This window comes from Dendropsophus ebraccatus, chromosome 13, assembly GCF_027789765.1.
Source record: "Dendropsophus ebraccatus isolate aDenEbr1 chromosome 13, aDenEbr1.pat, whole genome shotgun sequence".
In the NCBI taxonomy this organism is placed as follows: Eukaryota; Metazoa; Chordata; class Amphibia; order Anura; family Hylidae; genus Dendropsophus; species Dendropsophus ebraccatus.
Genome location: NC_091466.1, coordinates 74,590,246 through 74,612,726, shown reverse-complemented (window position 1 = coordinate 74,612,726; position 22,481 = coordinate 74,590,246). Strand labels below are relative to the sequence as shown.

Here is a 22,481-nt window from a genome sequence, read left to right as displayed (position 1 = left end):
CTGTGAGGGTCCCTGTGGTCGGAGCTCTGCAATCATACTTCATAAATGTTGTAACTGGTGAAACCCCTTTATAAGGTTCCATGAGATTCACAAATAAGAAAATGTCTAAAAAGGTGGACACACCCTTTAAGAGATTGCCTTTAAGGGAACCTGTCAGCTCTAGATCATGGTCAGAGCTTGAGTGTTAAAGGGGATGTTCAGGGAGCTAAGAGACTGTGCCAGTCGCAACCACTGCAGGATGTGCTGTAGCTCTGCACGGCCTCCATGACACTAGCGCTGAGCATGATCTAGACCTGACAGATAAGCCCCCATACAGTATAACCCTCGATTCACACGTTGTAAGAGTGCGGCTGTATTTGCGGCTGTAATTGTGCGGCGGTATTTTTGGTGGTTCGTGTGTATGCTGGGAAGTATAGGATATGCGGCTGCACAGTGCACACTATGTATGAATCTACGGCCCTATCGTAAACGGACCCGTAAAAAATGAACAAGACCATTATTTGCGGCTGGACATGCGGCCGAGGATTGACAGGCGGTCCGTACGGAGTACTTCAAAAATAGCCGGCAATGATGCCGAATGCCGATGCCTCTAATAGTTACTATATTAAATTAATCAAAGACATTTTATTTGTAATCAAGACACTTTCGTTGATCAATAATTTATTTCTAACGAATCCATCATTTTGCAATTAAATATACTGTTAAAAAAAATAGATATATAAATAAATGTATATTTATCTATATATTTATTTTTTGACAGTATATTTAATTGCACAATGATGGATTCGTTAGAATTAAATTATTGACAAACGAAACTGAATTTATTTCCAAGAAAATGTGTTTTATTCATTAAATATTAATTAGTACAGGAAGCTCTATAAGCCGGTAATTCATATGCCGGCAATAGAGCATTCTGTACTAATCATCACTTTACTTTAATGAAAACATCAAATGTTTCTTCTAATTATGTTATGACAATAACATTATTAGAAGAAACATTTAGAATTATATGTGCGCTCAGCTGATTGGCTGTTCGGCTGAGCGCACATATAATGAGCCGGTCCGCAGTACAGTGACTTCATTGTGCTGCGGACCAGCGAAGAGACAACATCGGGGTGAGTATAGAGCTCTCCCCACCCCCTCCCCGGCACTGCACCCCTCCCAGCAAGGAAGGGGGGGTCAGTTAACCCCTTCCTTGCTGGGATGGGTGCAGTCTGACATCAGTCTGGCCCCCAGGGGGTTAAGGGGGATGCAATACATCCTCCCTTAACCCCTTGGGGGCCAGACTGTAAGCAGCGATCTGTAAAGATGCTGCATACTGTAAGGTGCACAACACCGCTCACAATGATGGGTGTTGTGCTCCTGTTTGTGTGTTTTTTGTGTGTTTCTCCCTTTTTGTTTTTCAGATATCGGTATCCTGTGGATTACGTCGGATTCCGTGGACTACGTCGATGACCAGCGGTTGTTCTTTGAATTTTTTAAATAAAATGGTCAATGAGGGGTGTGGGGGTGTTTTTATTTGAATAAAAAAATTTGTAAACTTGTGTCTTGTCTTTATTTCTTTACTTTTTAGACTTAGTAGTGGAAGCCGTCTAATAGACGGAATCCATTACTAAGTTGGGGCCTAGTGTTAGCCGGTATAAAATGGCTAACACTAACCCCCTATTATTACCCCAGTGCCCAATGCCACCAGGGGTACTGGGAAGAGCCGGGTGCCAGTGGTCCCGGAGCGTCAAAATTGGCGCTCCTGGACCGGGCGGCAGCAGGCTGGTAATATTTAGGCTGGGGAGGGCCTAAACCAATGGCTCTTCCCACCCTGGTGTTACCAGGCTGCTGTCGTTTGGTTTTTAACCCGGCTGGTTATAAAAATAGGGGGGACCCTATGCGTTTTTTTTTAATTATTTATTTATTTAAAAAAAAATTCGCATAGGGTCCCCCCTATTTTTATAACCAGCCGGGTTAAAAACCAAACGACAGCAGCCTGGTAACACCAGGGTGGGAAGAGCCATTGGTTTAGGCCCTCCCCAGCCTAAATCTTACCAGCCTGCTGCCGCCCGGTCCAGGAGCGCCAATTTTGACGCTCCGGGACCACTGGCACCCGGCTCTTCCCAGTACCCATGGTGGCATTGGGTACTGGGGTAATAATGGGGGGTTAGTGTTAGCCATTTTATACCGGCTAACACTAGGCCCCAACTTAGTAATGGATTCCGTCTATTAGACGGCTTCCACTACTAAGTCTAAAAAGTAAAGAAATAAAGACAAGACACAAGTTTACAAATTTTTTTATTCAAATAAAAACACCCCCACACCCCTCATTGACCATTTTATTTAAAAAATTCAAAGAACAACCGCTGGTCATCGACGTAGTCCACGGAATCCGACGTAATCCACAGGATACCGATATCTGAAAAACAAAAAGGGAGAAACACACAAAAAACACACAAACAGGAGCACAACACCCATCATTGTGAGCGGTGTTGTGCACCTTACAGTATGCAGCATCTTTACAGATCGCTGCTTACAGTCTGGCCCCCAAGGGGTTAAGGGAGGATGTATTGCATCCCCCTTAACCCCCTGGGGGCCAGACTGATGTCAGACTGCACCCATCCCAGCAAGGAAGGGGTTAACTGACCCCCCCTTCCTTGCTGGGAGGGGTGCAGTGCCGGGGAGGGGGTGGGGAGAGCTCTATACTCACCCCGATGTGTCCTCTTCGCTGGTCCGCAGCACAATGAAGTCACTGTGCTGCGGACCCGCTCATTATATGTGCGCTCAGCCGATCAGCCAATCAGCTGAGCGCACATATAATTCTAAATGTTTCTTCTAATAATGCTATTGTGATAACATAATTAGAAGAAACATTTGATGTTTTCATTAAAGTAAAGTGATGATTAGTACAGAATGCTCTATTGCCGGCATATGAATTACCGGCTAATAGAGCTTTCTGTACTAATTAATATTTCATGAATAAAACACATTTTCGTTTAAATAAATACAGTTTCTTTGTTCAATAATTTAATTCTAACGAATCCATCATTGTGCAATTAAATATACTGTCAAAAAATAAATATATATATAAATATACATTTATTTATATATATATTTATTTTAACAGTATATTTAATTGCAAAATGATGGAATCGTTTACATTTAATTATTGAACAATAAAAGGGACTTTATTAGACAGAAAATGTGTTTTATTAATTCAATATATTAACCATGAGAGACATCGGCTATAGTGCAGAGGATCGCAAACCCCGGTAATAGCAATTCATGTAAACTGTGTTCCCTGCTTTCCCAGATGCATCCAGAGGTGTTTGCATCACTTTCTTAACATTTTATTTGTTATTTTTAGTTGAACCAGATTTCCAAGTAAATGACCGTATGTTTTGAGCCGCATGTCTATTTTTTCCCACGGCCGGAGTTTCACCCGCACATTTACAGCCGCATAAAAAATACAGCCACACAGTTACAGCGTGTGAACCCGGCTATATATATATTTCAGAATGGTAAGTTTTATTTCTCCACATCCATGCATTTAAATACTGGAACAGGTCTACACCTAAAGGGTATGTGTTCAAGCAATGGCCTGACATATGCTTAAAGGGGGAAGTATCAGCAGGTTAGATTAATCTAACTGGCCGATATGTCCCTATTGCACAGGAGACGCCAAGGAGGAAGGTATGTCTCTTACCTTCCTTATCGGCACCGTTCCGGCCTACCCCGTCCTAATGATAATGGAGTGGGTCGGGGACAGGCTGGATCAGCACTATGGGGGGCGGGCAGTGCTCCTTACAGGTGCCCCAATGCTCCTAACGGTCTATTCAGACCATGGAACAAACTACTAACTGCACGGGAATGGCGCCAAGGAGGAAAGTAAGAGACATAGCTTCCTCCTCAGCGCCCTGTGCACAGTAGGGACATATCATCAGGTTAGATTTGTCTAATCTGCTGATAGATCCCTTTAAAACTGAATAACAGATGGGGATATAGGATAAAACGAATCCCGTCAAACCTACAACCTGTGACAATGCAGACAGAGCGTTACGTGAAATTCATTGCAGCTTACAGAGATGAGACAGAGGCACCTGTGGTTAAACCAGAGCGCATTGAAACTGGGTTCCAGTAGATCTTCTAATGGTTCCCTAAAGTCTTAGCTGAGCTGGAAGAATCGGAATTATATACAGACAGAATCAGATTATTTACAGGTAGTGCCATGGGTACATATATAGTGTATATATAGTGCGTTGCACCTACAATAAGACCAGGCTGCCGTCTGTTTTTATGTACATAATATGCAAAGGAGTGTACAGTTCAAGTAGATAGAGGACTTCTGCACCATGTACCGGGTGATGGGTATGCATCAAGAAGAAGGGGGGGGGTCAATCTGTAGTTTTAGGGGAACTTAGTCTTACTGCCACCGACGCCAAGGATGGCATTGATTTGTTTGCCAGAACCCTCTGATCACTGGGCACTGTATGAGCCTTTAATCCAAGAGGTGCCAGCTTGGGCATTGGTCTCCAAAACACGTCTGAGCAAGAGGTCACTGGTTTGTCCGTATTTTGCGGAGACAACAAAGTAGCAGGAGGGTGGTGAAGCCCACTTTGCGTCCTTACATCGGTCAGCGGGGGTTCCTTTCTTGCGTTCCCTTCAAAAACCATACTACCTGTCTCTTCCTGGTGCTTGATACTATCCGGGATCTCTCCCTCTTCCAACGACATGAAGAGAGGACTGAAGGAAACGTTCTTTTCTTTCGTTTCGGCAACGTCCTTGAATCTAGCAAAAGAAAAAGGAGATGAGTCTCCGTCCGTACACTTACTCACGCTGCTATGGGATGCTGTGTCTGATCCTGGGAAATCGGAGACAGAGTCCAAGTCATCTGTGTCCTTGTTTAACTGCTGATTGAGAAAGGCGATTTCGTTGAGAAGCGAGGTGAGGGTTTCATCGGCGTCCTCCACCGTTTCCGATAACTCGTTGGGATCCAAACCTGCTTCATCGATGGCAGACGTTAACTTCTTGAGTTCCACTTCGAGTCCTGAGTTTCTGCCATCGACAGTCATTTTACCAAGAGAAGCATTGCTCACACTGACAAGCTTACTTTTTATGGAGGTGTCGGGATGGTCGCTGTCACTTTCCTGGGGTACGCTTTCAAGTAGACTGGAGAATTGAGCACAGCTTTGCTTTGCTGGATCGGCAGAACTATCTTCAACAGGAATAGAAGCGGATGGTGCACATGAATCGGCGGTCACATAACTTGCATCCTGGGCTGGCACATCCCCTCCTATATATGACTCCGTCCTTGTAAAGGACTGGCAGTCCCTCTGAGTGTTAGACGGGAACATTCCCACTTCGATGCCCACGTCTGACTCGGCTCCTTGAGCTAAAGATGTGACGTTCACGATCTTTGGCATCATGGACAGGTCATCCATTTCTACAACAAAAGACAATGTTATATAGTGCTGGTAATAACTGCCCTCTGTCAGCATTATGAGACTTTTATTTACTGTGCGCAATAGTCTAAGCGTTTTGAGGAACATGGTAAGCAGCCAAGGCAAAGAAGAAAGAGCCGAATGCTTAAAGGGAATGTATCATCTAAATTTTCTGTTACTGATTAGAGTCAGATACAAAAAATTGTTTTCTAATCTGTTTCTATTTTCTGACTGTAATTCCTTCCCCCCTTTTTGTACATTGTTATGGGGGCGGCCATATTGTCTGAGCTGCTGTTAACAGCATTTAGTCAAGTGACTTTAGTGCTTTTCAGCGAGACTCATGGACACAGATGACAATAGACGGACTCTGACCCCTTAAGATGACTGTGAAACCTTACGAAGCATGCTCTGTGACCTGTGTCTCCTATTGGTGTCACATGACGCTGCAATGCTGTACAGATCACTTTACAGCAGCCTCCTCTTATCACCACAGATACAACAGGAAGTCTCAGCTTAATTTTAGGACCAGTGGTGAGAATAAAAACTGAAAGATGTCCGGAAAAAAAAAAAAAAAAAGTCACCAAAAATTATAAAAATAATATAAAATATAAAAACATTATTTATTCGATAAGTCATTTTCTGATGACACTGTCCTTTTAAAGTGTGTTTCTTCTGATGACGTCCCTTAGAGGGGGGCATGTTATTATTTTAATAAACATTAAATTCAGTGTATAGTAACACATACGAGCTTGGTACTGCAGGCCTTGCTTGATACTTTTGGAAACCTTGATACCTATTACTACTGGACGTAGTGTGGTTTTAACCATTCACATTCATGTATGCTTTTTGATTTTATTGATAATATATATGTTATTACCCCGGGCTTTTTATCCTGTGGGCTTGGAACTTTAACTTAGTTGTGGAGCCTTGCACCCACCCGTGAGAGGGGTGTGCGTTGGATCCACTTTTTGGCTATGTTCACACACTGTAAGAGACCGGCAGTTCTGTGACCCGGCCGGGTCACGGAATGGCCTGTCTCTGAAAAGATAATCTGGTACTGATCTTTAGAACCGCTGAGTTGTCATGCGGGCGCATCCATGCGCACCTGCATCAGAACCCCCCACAGGACACTATGGAGCATGCAGCTGGAGCCGCTCATTCCATTTCAAGCACTGACAGGGTTTTCTGCGGCCGCAGAAAACTGACATGTCAGTTTTCTACAGCGCCGCTAGGGATCCCGGCCGGAGTGTATACTATGTGTATGTATATATGTACTATGTGTATACACTCCAGCCGGGATTCCCTCAGAAGGCAGCACTACGTAAGCTCCGTGGGAATCACGGCTGTTGTAACAACAGCCGTGATTCCCACGGAACTCACGTTGTGTGAACATGGCCTTTAAGTGTACACATTGCAAAACATCTTGCAATCACACCTGTTGATTTGTTTAAAAGAATTTTTTTGCAACAGCGCCTCTGCGAAGGCTGCAGCTCAGAGATCTCTACATTGCACCCTTTAGTAGACTAGATTTTGCTTTTTTGACAATGAGGCAACATCCCAGTGCAAAAGAGCGCTGCCAAATTGTGCATCTAGTCTTTGGATGGAGTTACACGGTTCAACAAGGAAACACCATGACACACAACCCCTTCACCTATACAAGTGTTTGGGGACTGCTGTGTGGCCAGCCTTGCGTAGTGAAATAAGGTACTAGAGTAAAGAAATAATACAACATAGCTGGATGAAGTATTAAAAGCGCCAACATACCTGATACAGGGCCATCGGGAGTCGCTATAGCAATGTTACCGGGGACAGTGGATAAGGTGAGGGGGACAGGACTATTACCAATAATACCTTTCAGTTCTATTGTACTCGGAAGCTGAATAACCACAGAAGTCGCTCCTAGAAAAAGCAGTGAATGAGAATGTTGGTCCTCAGAGTGTACAATAATCTTCAGCAACTTGCAAGTAGAAAAGCAGTGGGGGAGAATTACCTGACGTCATCTGTGCGGGGTTCAAACTTGCTTGTATAAGTGTTGGAGGGATACTGGCAACTATATGATCCTGGTTCACCACTTGGCTTGTAGGCACCACAAGCACATTAGAAGTAGAGACAGCAGGCTCCTGATTGTTTCCTACAAAAAAAAAAAAAAAAAAAATACAGATTTTTTTATTACTGTTTATATAGTTATATATATATATATATATATATATATATATATATATATATATATATATATATGGGGTACTCCGTCAAAAATATCTTTCTTTCAAATTAACTAGTTTCAGAATGTTATATAGCTTTGTATCTTACTCCTATTTGAAAATCTTTTGAAAGTCTTTTTAGTACTTATCAGCTGTTGTATGTCCTGCAGGAAGTGGTGTATTCTATCCAGTCTGACACGGTGCTCTCTGCTGCCACCTCTGTCCATGTCAGGAACTGTTCAAAGAAGCAGCAGCAAATCCCCATAGAAAACCTCTCCTGCTCTGGACAGTTCCTGAAATGGACAGAGGTGGCAGCAGAGATCACAGTGTCAGACTGGAGAGAATACACCACTTCCTGCAGGACATACAGCAGCTGATAAGTACTGAAAGACTTTAGATTTTTAAATAGAAGTAAATTACAAATCTATACATTGCTATTAAACCAGTTGATTTAAAAGAAAAAGATTTTTTTGCTGGCGTATCCCTTTAAACATAGGTTTTAAAGAGTTTTTGTTGATGTTTTGTCTGATTTTCCAGGACTCCATAGAGCTACATCCCACTTCTTCAGCCACTGGTATTAAAATGCTGCATGATCGGAGTTGCGTTCATCTCTAGGTATTCTAACTTGGCATACCCCTCTAAGTTAACATGCTTGTTGGGATAATTCTCCTTAGAGTGATGGAGTCTGACTTACCTTCTGCTGAAAGCAACAACGTTTTCCGTGCAAGTATAAGGGGCTTCTTAGTTTTACTACTTTGTGTCTCATTACTGTCCTCCCCCAGCTTCAAGGGAAGAAAAGGCTCTCTTGTCGGGATAGGAAGCGCCATAGATGCTTTCGGGAGGGCAACGTCTTCTTCCACGTTTGTCTTTTGCTTTTCGGTCTCCAGCGCCTTCTGCTTTGCATACAAATACTCCAGCTTCTTCAGTACTACCTCTTTAGGTTTCCCTGTGCAATTATGAGATATAAGAAATCTGACTGTTATCTTCCTACACCCAGTAATGTTTGCAGACATTTGCTGGTGTCTAATGGTTCCACAAAGATATTATTACATAGGACTGAAATATTTTGTATCTATAGTTGTCGAAAACTTTTTAGATGTAAAAAGTTTTGATTAGTTGGGTTCCAGGTATTGAGACCCCCCCACACAGACCCCATACTGCTTACTGGGAGGAAGAGCTGCTTAGCCGAGCACTGAACCCCTTGGGGTAAATGCACAAGATACAGCATTTCTCTGAATATAGCACAGGGTCTTATATTATTAGGGCTTATTTTAGGGATAGGTCTTATTTTCAGAAAACAGAAAACATACACAGTATGTCCCCACACTGTATCAGCACTCTATACAGTAGTTAGCCACCATACTGTATGTACCACTGTTTTCAGGCTCCTATACTGTAAGTTCCCCTGTAGTCAGGCCCCCCATAGTGTATACCTAGTGCCTCCATGGTTTTTCCCCATACTGTATACATGCCCCCCCCCCCCCGGGCAGTAAGCTCCCCCATACTGTATACCCTCCCTACGTAGTTATTTTCCTATACTGTATACCCCCCCACACACACTATATACCTCCCTCCCCCCTCTGTAGTTAGATCCCCCATACTGTATACCTCCCTCACCCTCTGTAGTTGTCCCCCCATACTGTATACCTCCCTCCCCCTCTGTAGTTGTTCCCCCATACTTTATACCTCCCTCCCCCTCTGTAGTTGTTCCCCATACTGTATACCTCCCTCCCCCTTTGTAGTTGTTCCCCATACTGTATACCTTCCTCCCCCTTTGTAGTTGTTCCCCATACTGTATACCTCCCTCCCCCTCTGTAGTTGTTCCCCCATACTGTATACCTCCCTCCCCCCTCTGTAGTTGTTCCCCCATATTGTATACCTCCCTCCCCCCTGTAGCTGTTCCCCCATACTGTATACCTCCCTCCCCCCTCAGTAGTTGATCCCCCATACTGTATATATTCCCCCTCTGTAGTTGTTCCCCCATTCTGTATACCTCCCTCCCCCCTCTGTAGTTGTTTCTCCATACTGTATACATCCCCCTCTTCAGATAACCCCCATACTTCATACCTCCCACCCCCTCTGTAGTTATCCCATGCACCCTCCGCCACTCTCCCCCCCGATATTCTGTGTCCCCTACTGTGTATCTTCTTACCCCTCCTGCAGCTTGCGTTGAGCAGGTGGGAGTGGGGCATAACAAACATGGCCCTGTGTCGGGGATTTGGTAAGGACTTTAAATGGGTTGTCCAGTGCTACAAAAACATTGCCACTTTCTTTCAGAGACAACATGACTCTTGTGTCCAGTTCAGGTGCGGTTTGCAATTAAGCTCCATTCACTTTAATGGAACTGAGCAGCAAAACCGCACCCAAGCTGGAGACAAGAGTGGTGCTGTCTCTGGAAGAAAGTGGCCATGTTTTTGTAGCGCTGGATAACCCCTTTAACTAGGACTTATCTTTGCAGTAGGGCTTATATTTCAGCCTACTCCAAAAAGTTTGCACAATGACGCTAAGTCTTATTTTCAGAGCAGGAGGGATGGATTGGTTTATCATTAAAACCCAGTACATCAGAGCTATACAAGTCCATGGCAGCAGTATAAAAACCTCACAGCTTCCAACATCTAATATCTGTGACTTGCTGATATCTGTAGTACATCGGTTAAATCACCGGTTTCCTTAGAAATATTGCACCAACCTGAAAGATTCGAGACTTTCTTAATCAGCTGGGTCTGATTCTGGGATAACAAAGTCTTTTTCTTAATAAGTGTATCGGCCGTGTCTGTCAAATTCATAACCTCGTCTATAGCCTAAGGGTCAAAGGAAAAGATGGTCAGCCCTCCTGCCAATAAGGAAGCTGGCTCCACGCCAGAGAACATACGCCTCACCTGTTTCAGAATATACATCTTTGAAGCTTTAGGAAGACTGTGAAGACCCAGAGCATTTCTCAGTTCTTCAAAGAGATCCCTCAGCTCACTCCGTCTCTTCCGCTCGTTCGCCGTGTGGTTCTGACGATGATGGACGGTGTCCTCCTCATCTCCTCCCTCTTCACATATGTCCTCTCCGGTCACCTGTATTACACCAACAAAAGACACCTATTACTACTGTAATGTAGTGCTGAATTTTACTGTGAATCATCATTTCTATAGAGCAGCGATAACTCCGGACAGAAGAATTCAGCATTCAAAGGGTATCAGAATGGCACCACTTAAAGGGGTTGTCTATAAAGTATGTGGTATACTTTATAAGGGCTTTCTTAGCATGGCAGGTTAACTTACAAGCAATGTAAGTACCACACACTTTTTCACGTCCACACAACCAATCACTTCAATAATTTTAGGCACCTTAATTCCTTTAAATAGGGATCAAGCGAGCAGAATTTGCCTAAGATTTGATCCACTCGGGATTAAACGGTACACATGACATGAAGCATGACCGATTAACTTTCATATGTATATATTACTTTATTGAGTGACCTTAGATTTCTCACTATACCTTGGAGGGCTTCTTACGTCCTTTGGAATTTTTTCCTTGAGTACCAGGACTGCAAAAAAATGACAAGTTAAAATTAACCATTTTTGTTTTAGGCCCTTGTCACACGACGAGAAAATCTGTCCGCATTTCTTTTCAGGAAACTCGTCTGACACATTGCTCCCATACAGCTCTTCTCTGGCACTCTCTGCAGGGTCGGAATCCCTAAGCAGGTGCGATGACATCATATCATGCTGGCCAATACCTGGGGAGCTTGTTCCTGCTACTCATTGACTGCAGGGCAGAGGTTCCTACAGTCTATGGGGAGGGTCCTAGCAGCGCCCGCTATGTCATTCTACAAAAGTTTCTGTGTCCGGAGGAGGACGCAGATACAGTGATCTTTACCAGCTGGCAACAAATCCGGAATTAAGGAAGCTTTTCCAATGTGCATCAGGAAAGCATCCAGAATTTCGGCACTCCCATAGACTTCTTACACAGAAATTCTGGACAGAAACAGGACAGTTTTATAAAATGCTGACCTATTTTCCGGAACAGACACACTTCAGGAACAATGTTAAAGGATGTCCGCGACTAATGTACTCCTACGGGTCCGGAAATGTGTCCGGATTTCCTGATAAGAAATCCGGACAGATGTTCTGGACGTGTGAAGAGGGCCTACATGTGTAAATTACATGCAAAAGCTACACTATATGGAGCACTTTCACGTTACACCAACAGGTTTTAGGCATCCTTTCTAAATCTATTGGCAGAGACATATAGGTTGCCCAAACTATTCACACAAAGTTGGATGCAGCAATTGTCTTTGTGTGCCACAGCATTACTTTCCCCTTTGCTCATGACCCATCACTCCACAGAACACGTCTCCTCTACTTTGCACTACTTTATCCAATGCTTGGCATTGTACTTTATGACACGACTTGCATGCAGCAGCTCAGCCATGGAAATGTCATACCATATTACTCCTGACGGGGCACAGATGATTTTGTTATTGTTTGCACCATTGCTCCTCAGTACAGACTGCAGCAGTGGTGTTGTACCAGAATAACGCTCTTTATTCTTTCAGAAATGCATTGGTAGGGGGCATGTGGCTATATATCTACAAAGTGAATGTATTTTATTACACAGAAAATATTAAATATCTATAAGAATTAAGAAGTGACTCACTTGTCAGTCTCTGAAGTATCGGTAGTGGCAGATGCCTTCAGATGGGTGATATGCGTCTTCTCAGAAAACTCTTCCACAGTTTCGATGTCCACCTCCTCGTCACTCTAGATGTGGAGAAGAGAAATCCATTGTATGTACCATGTTATATATTGCTTGTTATTATATATGTCTATGGAATATTTGGGGATACGGAGATAGCAGAAGCTGCACTATACCTTGAAGCCCTTCCTTCTTTCTTTAGTGCCAGTTCTACAAAAGAAAATAAGAAAACCTGAGCCGTTACTATCAACCATTTATTTTGTTTTATTGTTGATCATTACAGATAAAGCTCAACTTCTGTGGTCAAACATTAACATTATTTCTAAGAGTTAAGGGGTACGCCAGAAGGAAAAAAAGGTTTTTAATCAACTGGTTTAAAAAAGTTATACAGATATGTAATTTACTTCTATTTTAAAATCCTTCCAGTACTTATAGGCTGCTGTATGTGCTGCAGGAAGTGGTGTATTCTTTCCAGTCTGACACAGTGCTCTTTGCTGCCACCCCTGTCCATGTCAGGAACTGTCCAGAGCAGGAGAGGTTTTCTATGGGGATTTACTGCTGCTCTGGACAGTTCCTGACATGGACAGAGGTGGCAGCAGAGAGCAATGTGTCACACTGGAAAGAATACATCACTTCCTGCTGGACATATAGCAGCTGATAAGTACTGGAAGACTAGAGATTTTTAAACAAAAGTAATTGACAAATCTGCACAACACTGACTGACACCAGGTGACATGCAGCAAATCCCACATTTGTGAGAAATCTAAATGGACTCTTACCTGTCCATAGCTGGAGATGGCTTCAGATGATCTATATCCATCTTCTCAGAAGGCTCCTCACCGTCCAAAGATTCATCGCCGTCACTCTAGACATGAAAAGAATCAATTCTATTTACTTACCACCTGAATCTAATGTATTATTCCTGAATTTACAGAGCGCTGTGGAGTATATTGGGTTACTATATCCAATCCAATATATTGCTTCATTTCTCAGCTGGCCTGCGGAGTAGCAGTCTCCAAGCCATGGCTCTGCAGTTATGGTGGAACTACAATTCCCAGCATTGGGAATTAGCAAGCATGACCCGCTGCACCAGTCATAGGTGTTACCCGCTGACCAGAGAGAAAATGGTTGATGAAATTTAAAGGAGAAGTCAGGTGAAAATATTTTATTATAGTATTGTATTGCTCCCCAAAAGTTATACAATTCCCCAATATATACATATTACAGGAAATGCTTATAAAGGGCTTTTCCCCTGCACTTACTACTGCATCAAGGCGTCACTTCCTGGATAACATGGTGATGTCACTTCCTGGATAACATGGCGATGTCACTTCCTGGATAACATGGTGATGTCACTTCCTGGATAACATGGTGATATCACGACCTGACTCCCAGAGCTGTGCGGGCTGTGGCTGCTGGAGAGGATGATGGCAGGGGGACACTGGGCACTGGAGGGACACTGAGCATCCCTCTGCTATCATCCTCTCCAGCAGCTACAGCCCACACAGCTCTGGGAGTCGGGTCGTGACATCGCCATGTTATCCAGGGAAGTGACATCGCCATGTTATCCAGAAAGTGAAGCTTTGATGCAGTTGTAAGTGCAGGGAAAAAAAGCACTTTATATACATTTCCCGTAATAAGTGTATACTGGGAATTTGTATCACTTTTGGGGGGCAAAACAATACTTTAATAAAAATTTTCACCCGACTTCTCCTATAATTAAGAATAATGAAATCGGGATTTACCTCATCGTCAGACTGCAGGCTGTGCTCCATTTCTTCGTCTAAGAAATCTTCTTTGTACTGTGGATCCGCTGGGGCACGTTCACTGTTATTCTCATTACAGGACGAGGCAGGGACTGGGGATTTTGCTGAGGTCTCCTCTACAGATCCGGACTGTGTATCCGGCTGCTCTACCCCTGCAGCATCTGGAGTAACAGGACGGCTATTCACAGCTTTCACTCGACTATTGGTATTCTCTGCCGGGCTTTGCTGACCGTCATCTTTATGAGCTGGACCATCTCCTTCCCTGGAGAGACCTTGGGCGTCTTTTTTCATTGTTCCTTGTAACAAGGCCACATCTGAGGCAAGGGACCTATCAACGGAGTCCGCACTGAGCAGAGACCGTTCCTCCGGCCCATTCTGACATTGCTCTTTATTACCTACCATGTTGGTCTTTTGTTTTACTATAGACCTTTGCATCTTCTCAGCATCTACAATTTCTGGTGCAGGTCGGTCGTCACATTCGGTGACGGCTTCCTTGATATTGTTCTCTCCACTAGGGGGCAGAAGACTTGATGACAGATTAGGAGGCTCCTCGTCTTCTTTATCCGAATCATCTTCAGTGTCCGATGCCTTACCCTTTGGTGTTATGTTAGGTTTTGTAGCAGGTTTTACCAAGCTGTCATTTTCTGATGTAGATGGTGGCACAATGGCCAAGGAAACACCTTCTGATTGGAGGGGCATCGCATTAGATGTGGGTAAGGCATGTGCGCTACCAGTCAAAAGTTTTAGAAAAGAAAGAGGAGTCTCACTGTTACTTGAAGTCGGGGAAGGTTTCAAAGCAAGTGTACTAGGCGGAGAAAGAATGGGTGGATTCTGTGACAGTATTGTCACCCCAGCTTTATTAGGGCTGGCCTTAGAGGGGGAGACCACATATATACTGGCCGGAGAAGAAGTCTGGGGAGCGGCGGTGGCTGGAGCGGAAACAGACGAGGATGCTGCAGCTTTAGGTTTTGTTGGAAGAGGAAGGCGGACGCCCAGAACAGGACCTGACGTAACAGCAAAGAGGAAGATATAATACATGGATGGTATACAAGCAACTAATACTGCATTAAAACAATAATAAATATATATATATCTGATAAGGGAAACCTCATTCTTTACCCATGCGCACTTCTGCTCCTCCACTACTTCCTGCAATGATCATTTTCTCTCAGTTCACTGAAAATCTGTTCTGAGAGATGGCCGCTTACTGACAGATCCAGTTATATAATGCCTATAGTCTATAGAGAAGGGAGGGGGGAGGAGTGAACTGCTGGAGAGAGACCATTTCTAAATCTATTAAGTCTTGTTGTTTCACAGCTAAACTACTCAGTACTGCTGTATAACGTCTTCCATGCTGCTGCTGTAAACGGAGCAGGATCTCCTCTTTTCTAAATGCGCTAGGTGCAAATTAAACCATGTGAGCGTCTTGTTTTCTACATGGATAACATGATTTACAACCACATATAACATTCCTTTTAGTCCCATAGAGGTTGAGTCAATGTATTTCACAGACTGCGAATAGCAATCAGCAATAGTGTAGGATTCTTGTAACAGGAGGCCTGAAGGGCTAATATTCCCATCATCCAACTATGTCCATTATTACCTGGATTACGGATGACAATTTGCTGCCTGCGTTGCTGAGCATTGGAAGAATTAGCCTGTTGAAGTGGCACAAGCTGAATGAGCTGGCCGCTCGGGTGCCTGAATAAGGTGGCCCCATTCGCGCTCTTTATGGGCTGTAAGACCATCTTCTGTCCTGGAGAAGTCTGCAAACACTGTACTGGCCGAGCCGGAGCAGAGGCGCTGTTTACTGGAATCAGAAGTAGTCGGGGGCCTAAACGTTTTCCTGGGGATGTGCCAGAGGGACTCACTGCTGATACAGCAGAAGCGGTAACTATAATATTACAGAGATAAGATGCAGATGTAAGTATGTCATCAATGCCCTGGATATAGAAGATATTCACATTCGGTGCCTGGCTCCTCATATTACAGCTTGTCCCTTGAAAGGATTGTCCTAGCATCCAATCCTAAAGACACCTAGCATGGATAAATGCAGCTGCACACTGGGCGGTTAATGTGGCAAATCATATTTTTGTGAGTATTGTAGTATTAGAGTATTATAGAGTATTCTGTGTGCACAATGATCACTGGGGGTCCGACTACCATCTTAATGTCTCTCCACACCTTAAATCAGAATAACATGTGAAAGTTTGCCTGAACAACCACTTAAAGAAAAACTTTTACATGTATTTAAAGGGATACTCAGGTGATTTTTTTTCTTTCAAATCAACTGGTTTAGGAAAGTTACACAGATTTGTAATTTACTGCTATTTAAAAATCTGTCTGCTGCCACCTCTGTCCATGTCAGGAGCTGTCCAGATCAGGAAAGGTTTTCTATGGGGATTTGCATTTGCTCTGGACAGTTCCTGACATCTGTTCCGGACAGAGGTGGCAGCAGAGAGCACCGTGTCAGACTGGAAAGAATACACCACTTCCTGCAGGACATACAGCAGCTGATAAATACTGGAAAAACTGGATATTTTTAAACAGAGGAAATTTTTAAAGCTGTAAAACTTTCTGAAACAAGTTGAAATGAATAATAAAAAAATGAATTCTCCGGAGTACCCCTTTAAGTCAGAAAAAGATCGGAAAATATACTTGAACAATCTATTTTATAAAGGACTGTAAAGTAAAATTCTGGAGAAGTGCTATATGTTTAAGAAATGTTGCCATTTTTATCAATTTTAACAGAAAAAAACAATATTTCTAAAGACTCGGGATGTATTAACGAGGGTATTATAACTGAACAACATGTAAGATAATATAGTATGAAGTCTAGTATAGTAAAAGATAATACAGTATAAAGTGTAAGTCAATGTGATAATAAAAAAAAGGTGACTATAAGGTAAAAATACAATAAAACAAACCGCTCACCTGTTTTAATAGTCAGTGGGGATGTAACGGTTAATCCAAGCTGAGAGGCCACTGATCCGGACTGTGAAACTTTGGGTGAGATTAGTAAGTTTGGTATAGAAGCGGCAATACTTTTATTACTAGCGGGCTTACTGGATGGGGAGCCTGGTGATGTGTTCCCTGTAGAGGGTAAGGGTCTGATCACAGCCGGAGTCAGCACTGGGGGTGTCAAACCACTGTCCTTAGTGGAGGGGACGGAAGTCAAGGTCATGGCACGGGCGTCGCTGGAAGCTACTATGCCTGTAGGAACGGACAGAGAAGAGCTTTTTGTTACCAGTTTGGTTACACGCATTAGTGTCGGGAGGGAAGGTGCTGCTTTCTTTTTGGAGTCTGACACAGAGACTAAGCCGGCAGACGAGAGTGATGTGGTAGGTAAAGACACCAGGTTCGTAGAGGAAGCTGTGGTAGCCATAGCCGGGGCTTGCTTGCCCGCTGCCACAGTAGGAGAGACGAATAATAGCCGAGTAGAATGGCTGCTCAGTTTTGGTGACCCAAGTTTGGTGGGATCAGGAGGGCTTTTCTGGATTGATCCAACTTCACCCATGACAAACTGAGTGAACATGCTGCTAGGCCTGGATTGTGCAGCTGCAAAGTAGAACATCTGCATGTCAGCATCTCCCAACTAACATCACATCCTTAGTATGGAAGAACATTACAACATACTGTATGACAAGAGGTTTACCAGAACATAGATTACCACGTTACCAGGCTTACCACCGCAGTTATTTACAATGTAAAATAATTTTTGTTGTCATAAAAAGGGGTTATCCAGGATTAGATAAAGCACAGCTACCTTTCTGCAAAAACAGCACCACCCCTGTCCTCAGGTTGTGTGTGGTATTACAATACATCGCTATTCACTTCAATGGAATTGAGCTGCAAAATTCACATCCAAACTAAGGACAAAAGGTTCCAGAAGAAAATGGTCACGTTTTTGTAAGCCTTTCAGTTATCACAAACCTAAAACTCAAGTATGCAGCAGCAGAATACATATACAGCGCCTACCAAAACTACTTAGCCTTTTCTCTTCTCGATGTTTCCGTCCGATAGGTGCAGGTCCCTTCTCTAGGGGCACAGGGCTGTGTTATTCTGTTGATTATTTTAATGCATGTGGATTTTTTTTACAAGCACCAGGGACGGGGAGGATATAAGAAATAACACGCTCTCTCCTCCTTGGTTCCAGTGCTGGTGGCCGCATACTGCCGATCCAGTCCCCTTGTCCCCAGCCTCTTCCTGGTCTGAGTGGGGACCTGAATTGTGATGTGGCAGGTATGCTCGGCCAGTCAGCGGCCAGGGATCATATCGGCGGTATGTGACCACTAGCACTGGAGCCAGGGAGGTGAAAGCATGTTATTTCTTTTATCCTACCTGGCAAAAGAAAAAAAAAAGGTCTGTTCGGAATCCTCTTAAAAGGAACCGGTCACCATGACAATGCTATCTAACACACATACATATATATATATATATATATATATATATATATATATATATATATATATATATATATATATATATATATATATATATATAAGGACAAAGGCCCTACGCCATGGCAGAAGTGATATAAAAGTTTAGGTACACTTTACATATATCAATCATTGATACCTACCAGTCTTATTCTGCTGGGAAGGTAGGGCGTCCTGGGACTTTTCAGCCATTACGTCTGAAGGACTTTTAGCAATCTTTTTGCCATTGACCTCATTTACTTTGGAAAGATGGAGGAGGCTGCTAGGCTGCAGTCTATGTGTAACATAGGCTGCAAGTCTGTTGGCCGGATGAAGCGCTCCCATCTGTCCCAGAAGCAACTTTGCCTGAGGGTAATTCTTGCCGTTGACCTATAAATTGACAAGAAATAACATTTTATTCATAAATCATGATATATAATAATAAAAAAGTCCAAATAAAATTGTTGTGTTGCATATCTATGGCCGCAAAGAGCAGCACGTTTTTTAATTTCACACCAATTGTGGGACTGAGGGGGTAAGGATTTTTCCTGGGGTGAGTACATGTATGTATGACGTGTCCAAGGGGTAAAACATATGAATGTGAAATACCTCAACCAGCTTTGCTTCATTCATGTCAGAAACCTTCAACCGGGCCACCAGTTTGCCAGCCGGATTCACTTTGGTGTAGAATGGTAGTCCCTTCCCTCCATGAGACTTTGCGTTACCATCGGCAGGACTCTCCTCACTTTCTTCATCTGGAGGTTTCACGTTTTCGGCTTTCCATTTTACGGGCTTAGGCTTCGGAGCGGTGGGGGTTTCCTGCTTTTCTGCAGACACTGAAATCTTTACTCGGGAACAGACGGTACTAGAGGCAGACTTTTCTTCACTCTTATTTTCTTGCTTCAGCTCGAACTGAAAGCTTCCCAGTTTGAGGGACTGCGGCCCGTCGCTGGGGACGTCCTGTGACATAATGTTCAACTCCTTACTTTCTGAGATTATCTCAATGAGTTTGGTTGGACCATTGTTGTCTGCTGGTTTTCTCTTTTTCTCTACAACTCCTGCAAAAACGAAGGAAATGTGATGAAAAAACAACATGTCTAGAAGAAGTGGATCATAGCGTCTTTGAGCACAGTGAATCTACCTTCTTCTTCGATGACTTCTTTTTCTGGCTCTTTGGACTTGCTCAATTTAAGGTCTTGTTCCTGAAAATCATCAACATAAAGTATCAGGACCTCCTATTCAGTAACACCTGGTAGAGCATAGTGTCTGTCAGTGTGTATCTAAGTTGTCTGGCTTTAAATCTTAAAGGGGTTTTCCAGCAAAAACACAGCCACTTTCTTCCAGAGACTGCACCGCTCTTGTCTCTAGTTTGTGTGCAGGTTTTGCAACTTGGTTCCATTGAAGTGAATTGATCTTCATTGCAAACCAAACCTGAACTAGAAACAAGAGCGGTGCTGTCTCTGGAAGAAAGTGGCCATGTTTTTGTGGCACTGGATAACCCCTTTCAGGGACTTTTACATGGGCTGTTTATTGGCCAGGAGTGTAGCTAGAAAGGCTCATTCGGCTAACAAAAGTGACAGAGATCAGCTGAGGACAGGAAAAACGCCAGAACCTTGGCCGATTGCATCTTTTGAACGGAGTTTAAAATTTATGCTTATCGGCTGTACATCTCCCTGGGAAAAGGGAAATGTGCTGCCGACAGCAAAGGAGAACTGTCAGGAAAAACATGCATATATCCGTGCTGTCAGTTTCCAGTTTACACATGCAGTGCATACTTACCTTCTGTGCTGCTGTGTGATCCAGCATCCGATATACACTGCATGTTTGATCCAGAAACTAAAAGCACAAACATGCATTTCTGTGCTCTCAGTTTTCATGGCCAAAAGAACAATAAAGACTTTGTGCGGCCCAACCACTCCCTTAGTTCTGTCGTGTAAAGACTGCCATGTAACGATCCACTGCAGTCTTTAAAGGGGTTATCCAGGCAAAAATAAGTGTAATAATAATATTACAGGTTAAGGCTACCTTGCTAGCAGCACCAGTGTCACTTGCGCTTTGGTCCTCTACTTTCTTTTCTGCTGGTACTTTACGTGGATAGACTCTGACTCGAGCGCACGTCATCATGCTGTCAAAGTACATATACACCGGATCGTCTGGATGCACCTGTGCCTGAAAATAGGAAGCACTGATGAAAGGACAACAACTGGAAGAAACTGGAATTATTCAGCGACATAAAGGTCACATGTTATATGGTAAGATCTAGTTTCTAGACCTCTTCCAAGATCTTCCTTGTTTTTTCCCTTCTTATTTAGTCCAAAGTTTATCTCACTTGTCTGCTGGATATTTTATGATTTGGGAACCATTGGGAAGGTTTATAACTGTAGACATGTACTTGTAGGGGGTCAGGGATCCACGTTCTCTCCCAGATCATAGTAAGGTGGTCTGCCTTTGCTCGAATCTAAGGGACAGCTGAAGGTTCTTTCAGGAAAATGTATGCAAAAAACACACCATAGCATCAGTCTTAAAGGGGTTGTCCAGCGGAAAATTTTTTTTTTTTTAATCAACTGGTGTCAGAGTTATATAGATTTGTAAATTACTTCTATTAAAAAATCTCAAGTCTTTCCGTACTTATTGGCTGCTGTATGTCCTGCAGGAAATGATTTTTTTTTTCAGTCAGACACAGTGCTCTCTGCTGACCTCTCTGGCCAAGACAGGAACTCTGTCTCGGTTTTCTATAAATCCCCATAGAAAACCTCTGCTGCTCTGAGCAGTTCCTGACATGGACAGAGGTGGCAGCAGAGAGCACTGTGTCAGACTGGAAATGAAACATTCCCTGCATGACATACAGCAGCTAATAAGTATGGGAAGACTTGAGATTTTTTAATAGAAGTAAACTACAAATCTAGATAACTTTCTGATATGAGTAGATTTGAAAGAAAAAGATTTTCGCTGGACAACCCCTTTAAATGAAGATTGTTTGATATGGGCAGTTGTATACAATGAGTAACTGCAAGGTATAAAAAGCTGATAGTGAGGTCTTACCACTGTGCTTGGGCGGCCGGGTTTACCTCCCCCTGGAGACTTGACCTTCTCTATGTGTCCTTTGTGCACAATTCTCAGCTCAAGGAATTCAGCCTGTTCCGGAATGCACAGAGGCTCCGCATCATACGCGACATCAGATCTATTCCAGATAGGAAAGCATTCTGGTGTCCGCACATCTGATCCACCATCATCTGAGGAGGAAAAGAAAAAAAAACTATTGAAAACAGTAGTCATGTTAAAAGTTTTCATTGGTGAAGGTTTCAGTGATCAGACCCTAACTGATCACTAGAATGAGTGGGAAGAGAAGATCACAGCTGAGTGCTTTTCACTCTGTATGATGGTCCCATAGACCATCCAGTGATTAAGGTGACCGGCTGCTTAGTTAATCACCAGGACAGTGCTGCGACCAGTGATTGGCTGAGCAGCCTGTCACTTCAGACACTGCGATGAGCGGGCCAAATCTAGCAGGACATCAGGGAGCGTGGAGAGGTATGTATATAAGTGTATGTATGGAAATTGCTAACGATATATATATACACATAGTAATACCTCTGTTCTCTAACACAATCTGTTCTGGAAGGCTGCTCCAGAACCGAGCAGTTAAGAGAACCAAGCTTAGTGTTCCCATAATGAACAATGTAAATGCCTTTAATTGGTTTTTACACTCCATGGGTCAGGTGCAGAGCGCCCGATCCCCAGAGAGTAAACACCAGCAGTAAGTAGCCATGCATCGTCCACCACTACTTACTGCACGGAGCAGGGATTCCAGTCATGATGAGAATCCCCACTCTAAACAGGTGTCCCCCGCAACGGAGGCAGAGAGAGAGGCAGGAGTGGGCAGCTGTTTGAACTTGTTGCGCTGTTCTGGCTTTTCCCTGCCAAGAGGAACATCTCCTCCAGTCACTGAGCTTCTAGCTTGTGGTTGCACGACTCCGGGTGACC

General features: G+C 43.4%; 1 protein-coding gene across 5 annotated transcripts in view; it reads right to left on the bottom strand.

Moving 5' to 3' along the window:
• Window positions 1–3,231: 3,231 nt before the first annotated feature.
• The window catches only part of MGA (MAX dimerization protein MGA), a 40,056-nt gene continuing 20,806 nt past the window's right edge, over window positions 3,232–22,481 (bottom strand). For 3 of the 5 annotated variants that reach the window (XM_069951384.1, XM_069951383.1, XM_069951385.1), the window contains exons 10-27: window positions 21,540–21,730; window positions 20,523–20,666; window positions 19,639–19,699; window positions 19,107–19,555; window positions 18,662–18,887; window positions 17,014–17,637; window positions 15,683–15,973; window positions 14,059–15,083; window positions 13,093–13,178; window positions 12,490–12,523; window positions 12,275–12,378; window positions 11,114–11,162; window positions 10,507–10,689; window positions 10,317–10,428; window positions 8,322–8,573; window positions 7,417–7,557; window positions 7,191–7,325; window positions 3,232–5,428 (exon numbers count right to left, since the gene is read on the bottom strand). In XM_069951384.1, the coding sequence (XP_069807485.1) occupies window positions 4,380–5,428; window positions 7,191–7,325; window positions 7,417–7,557; window positions 8,322–8,573; window positions 10,317–10,428; window positions 10,507–10,689; window positions 11,114–11,162; window positions 12,275–12,378; window positions 12,490–12,523; window positions 13,093–13,178; window positions 14,059–15,083; window positions 15,683–15,973; window positions 17,014–17,637; window positions 18,662–18,887; window positions 19,107–19,555; window positions 19,639–19,699; window positions 20,523–20,666; window positions 21,540–21,730 (5,156 nt within the window). In that variant the 3' untranslated portion in view covers window positions 3,232–4,379. The remainder of the gene's footprint in view (window positions 5,429–7,190; window positions 7,326–7,416; window positions 7,558–8,321; window positions 8,574–10,316; window positions 10,429–10,506; window positions 10,690–11,113; window positions 11,163–12,274; window positions 12,379–12,489; window positions 12,524–13,092; window positions 13,179–14,058; window positions 15,084–15,682; window positions 15,974–17,013; window positions 17,638–18,661; window positions 18,888–19,106; window positions 19,556–19,638; window positions 19,700–20,522; window positions 20,667–21,539; window positions 21,731–22,481) is intronic. The other 2 variants (XM_069951387.1, XM_069951386.1) reach the window with 2 other exon arrangements.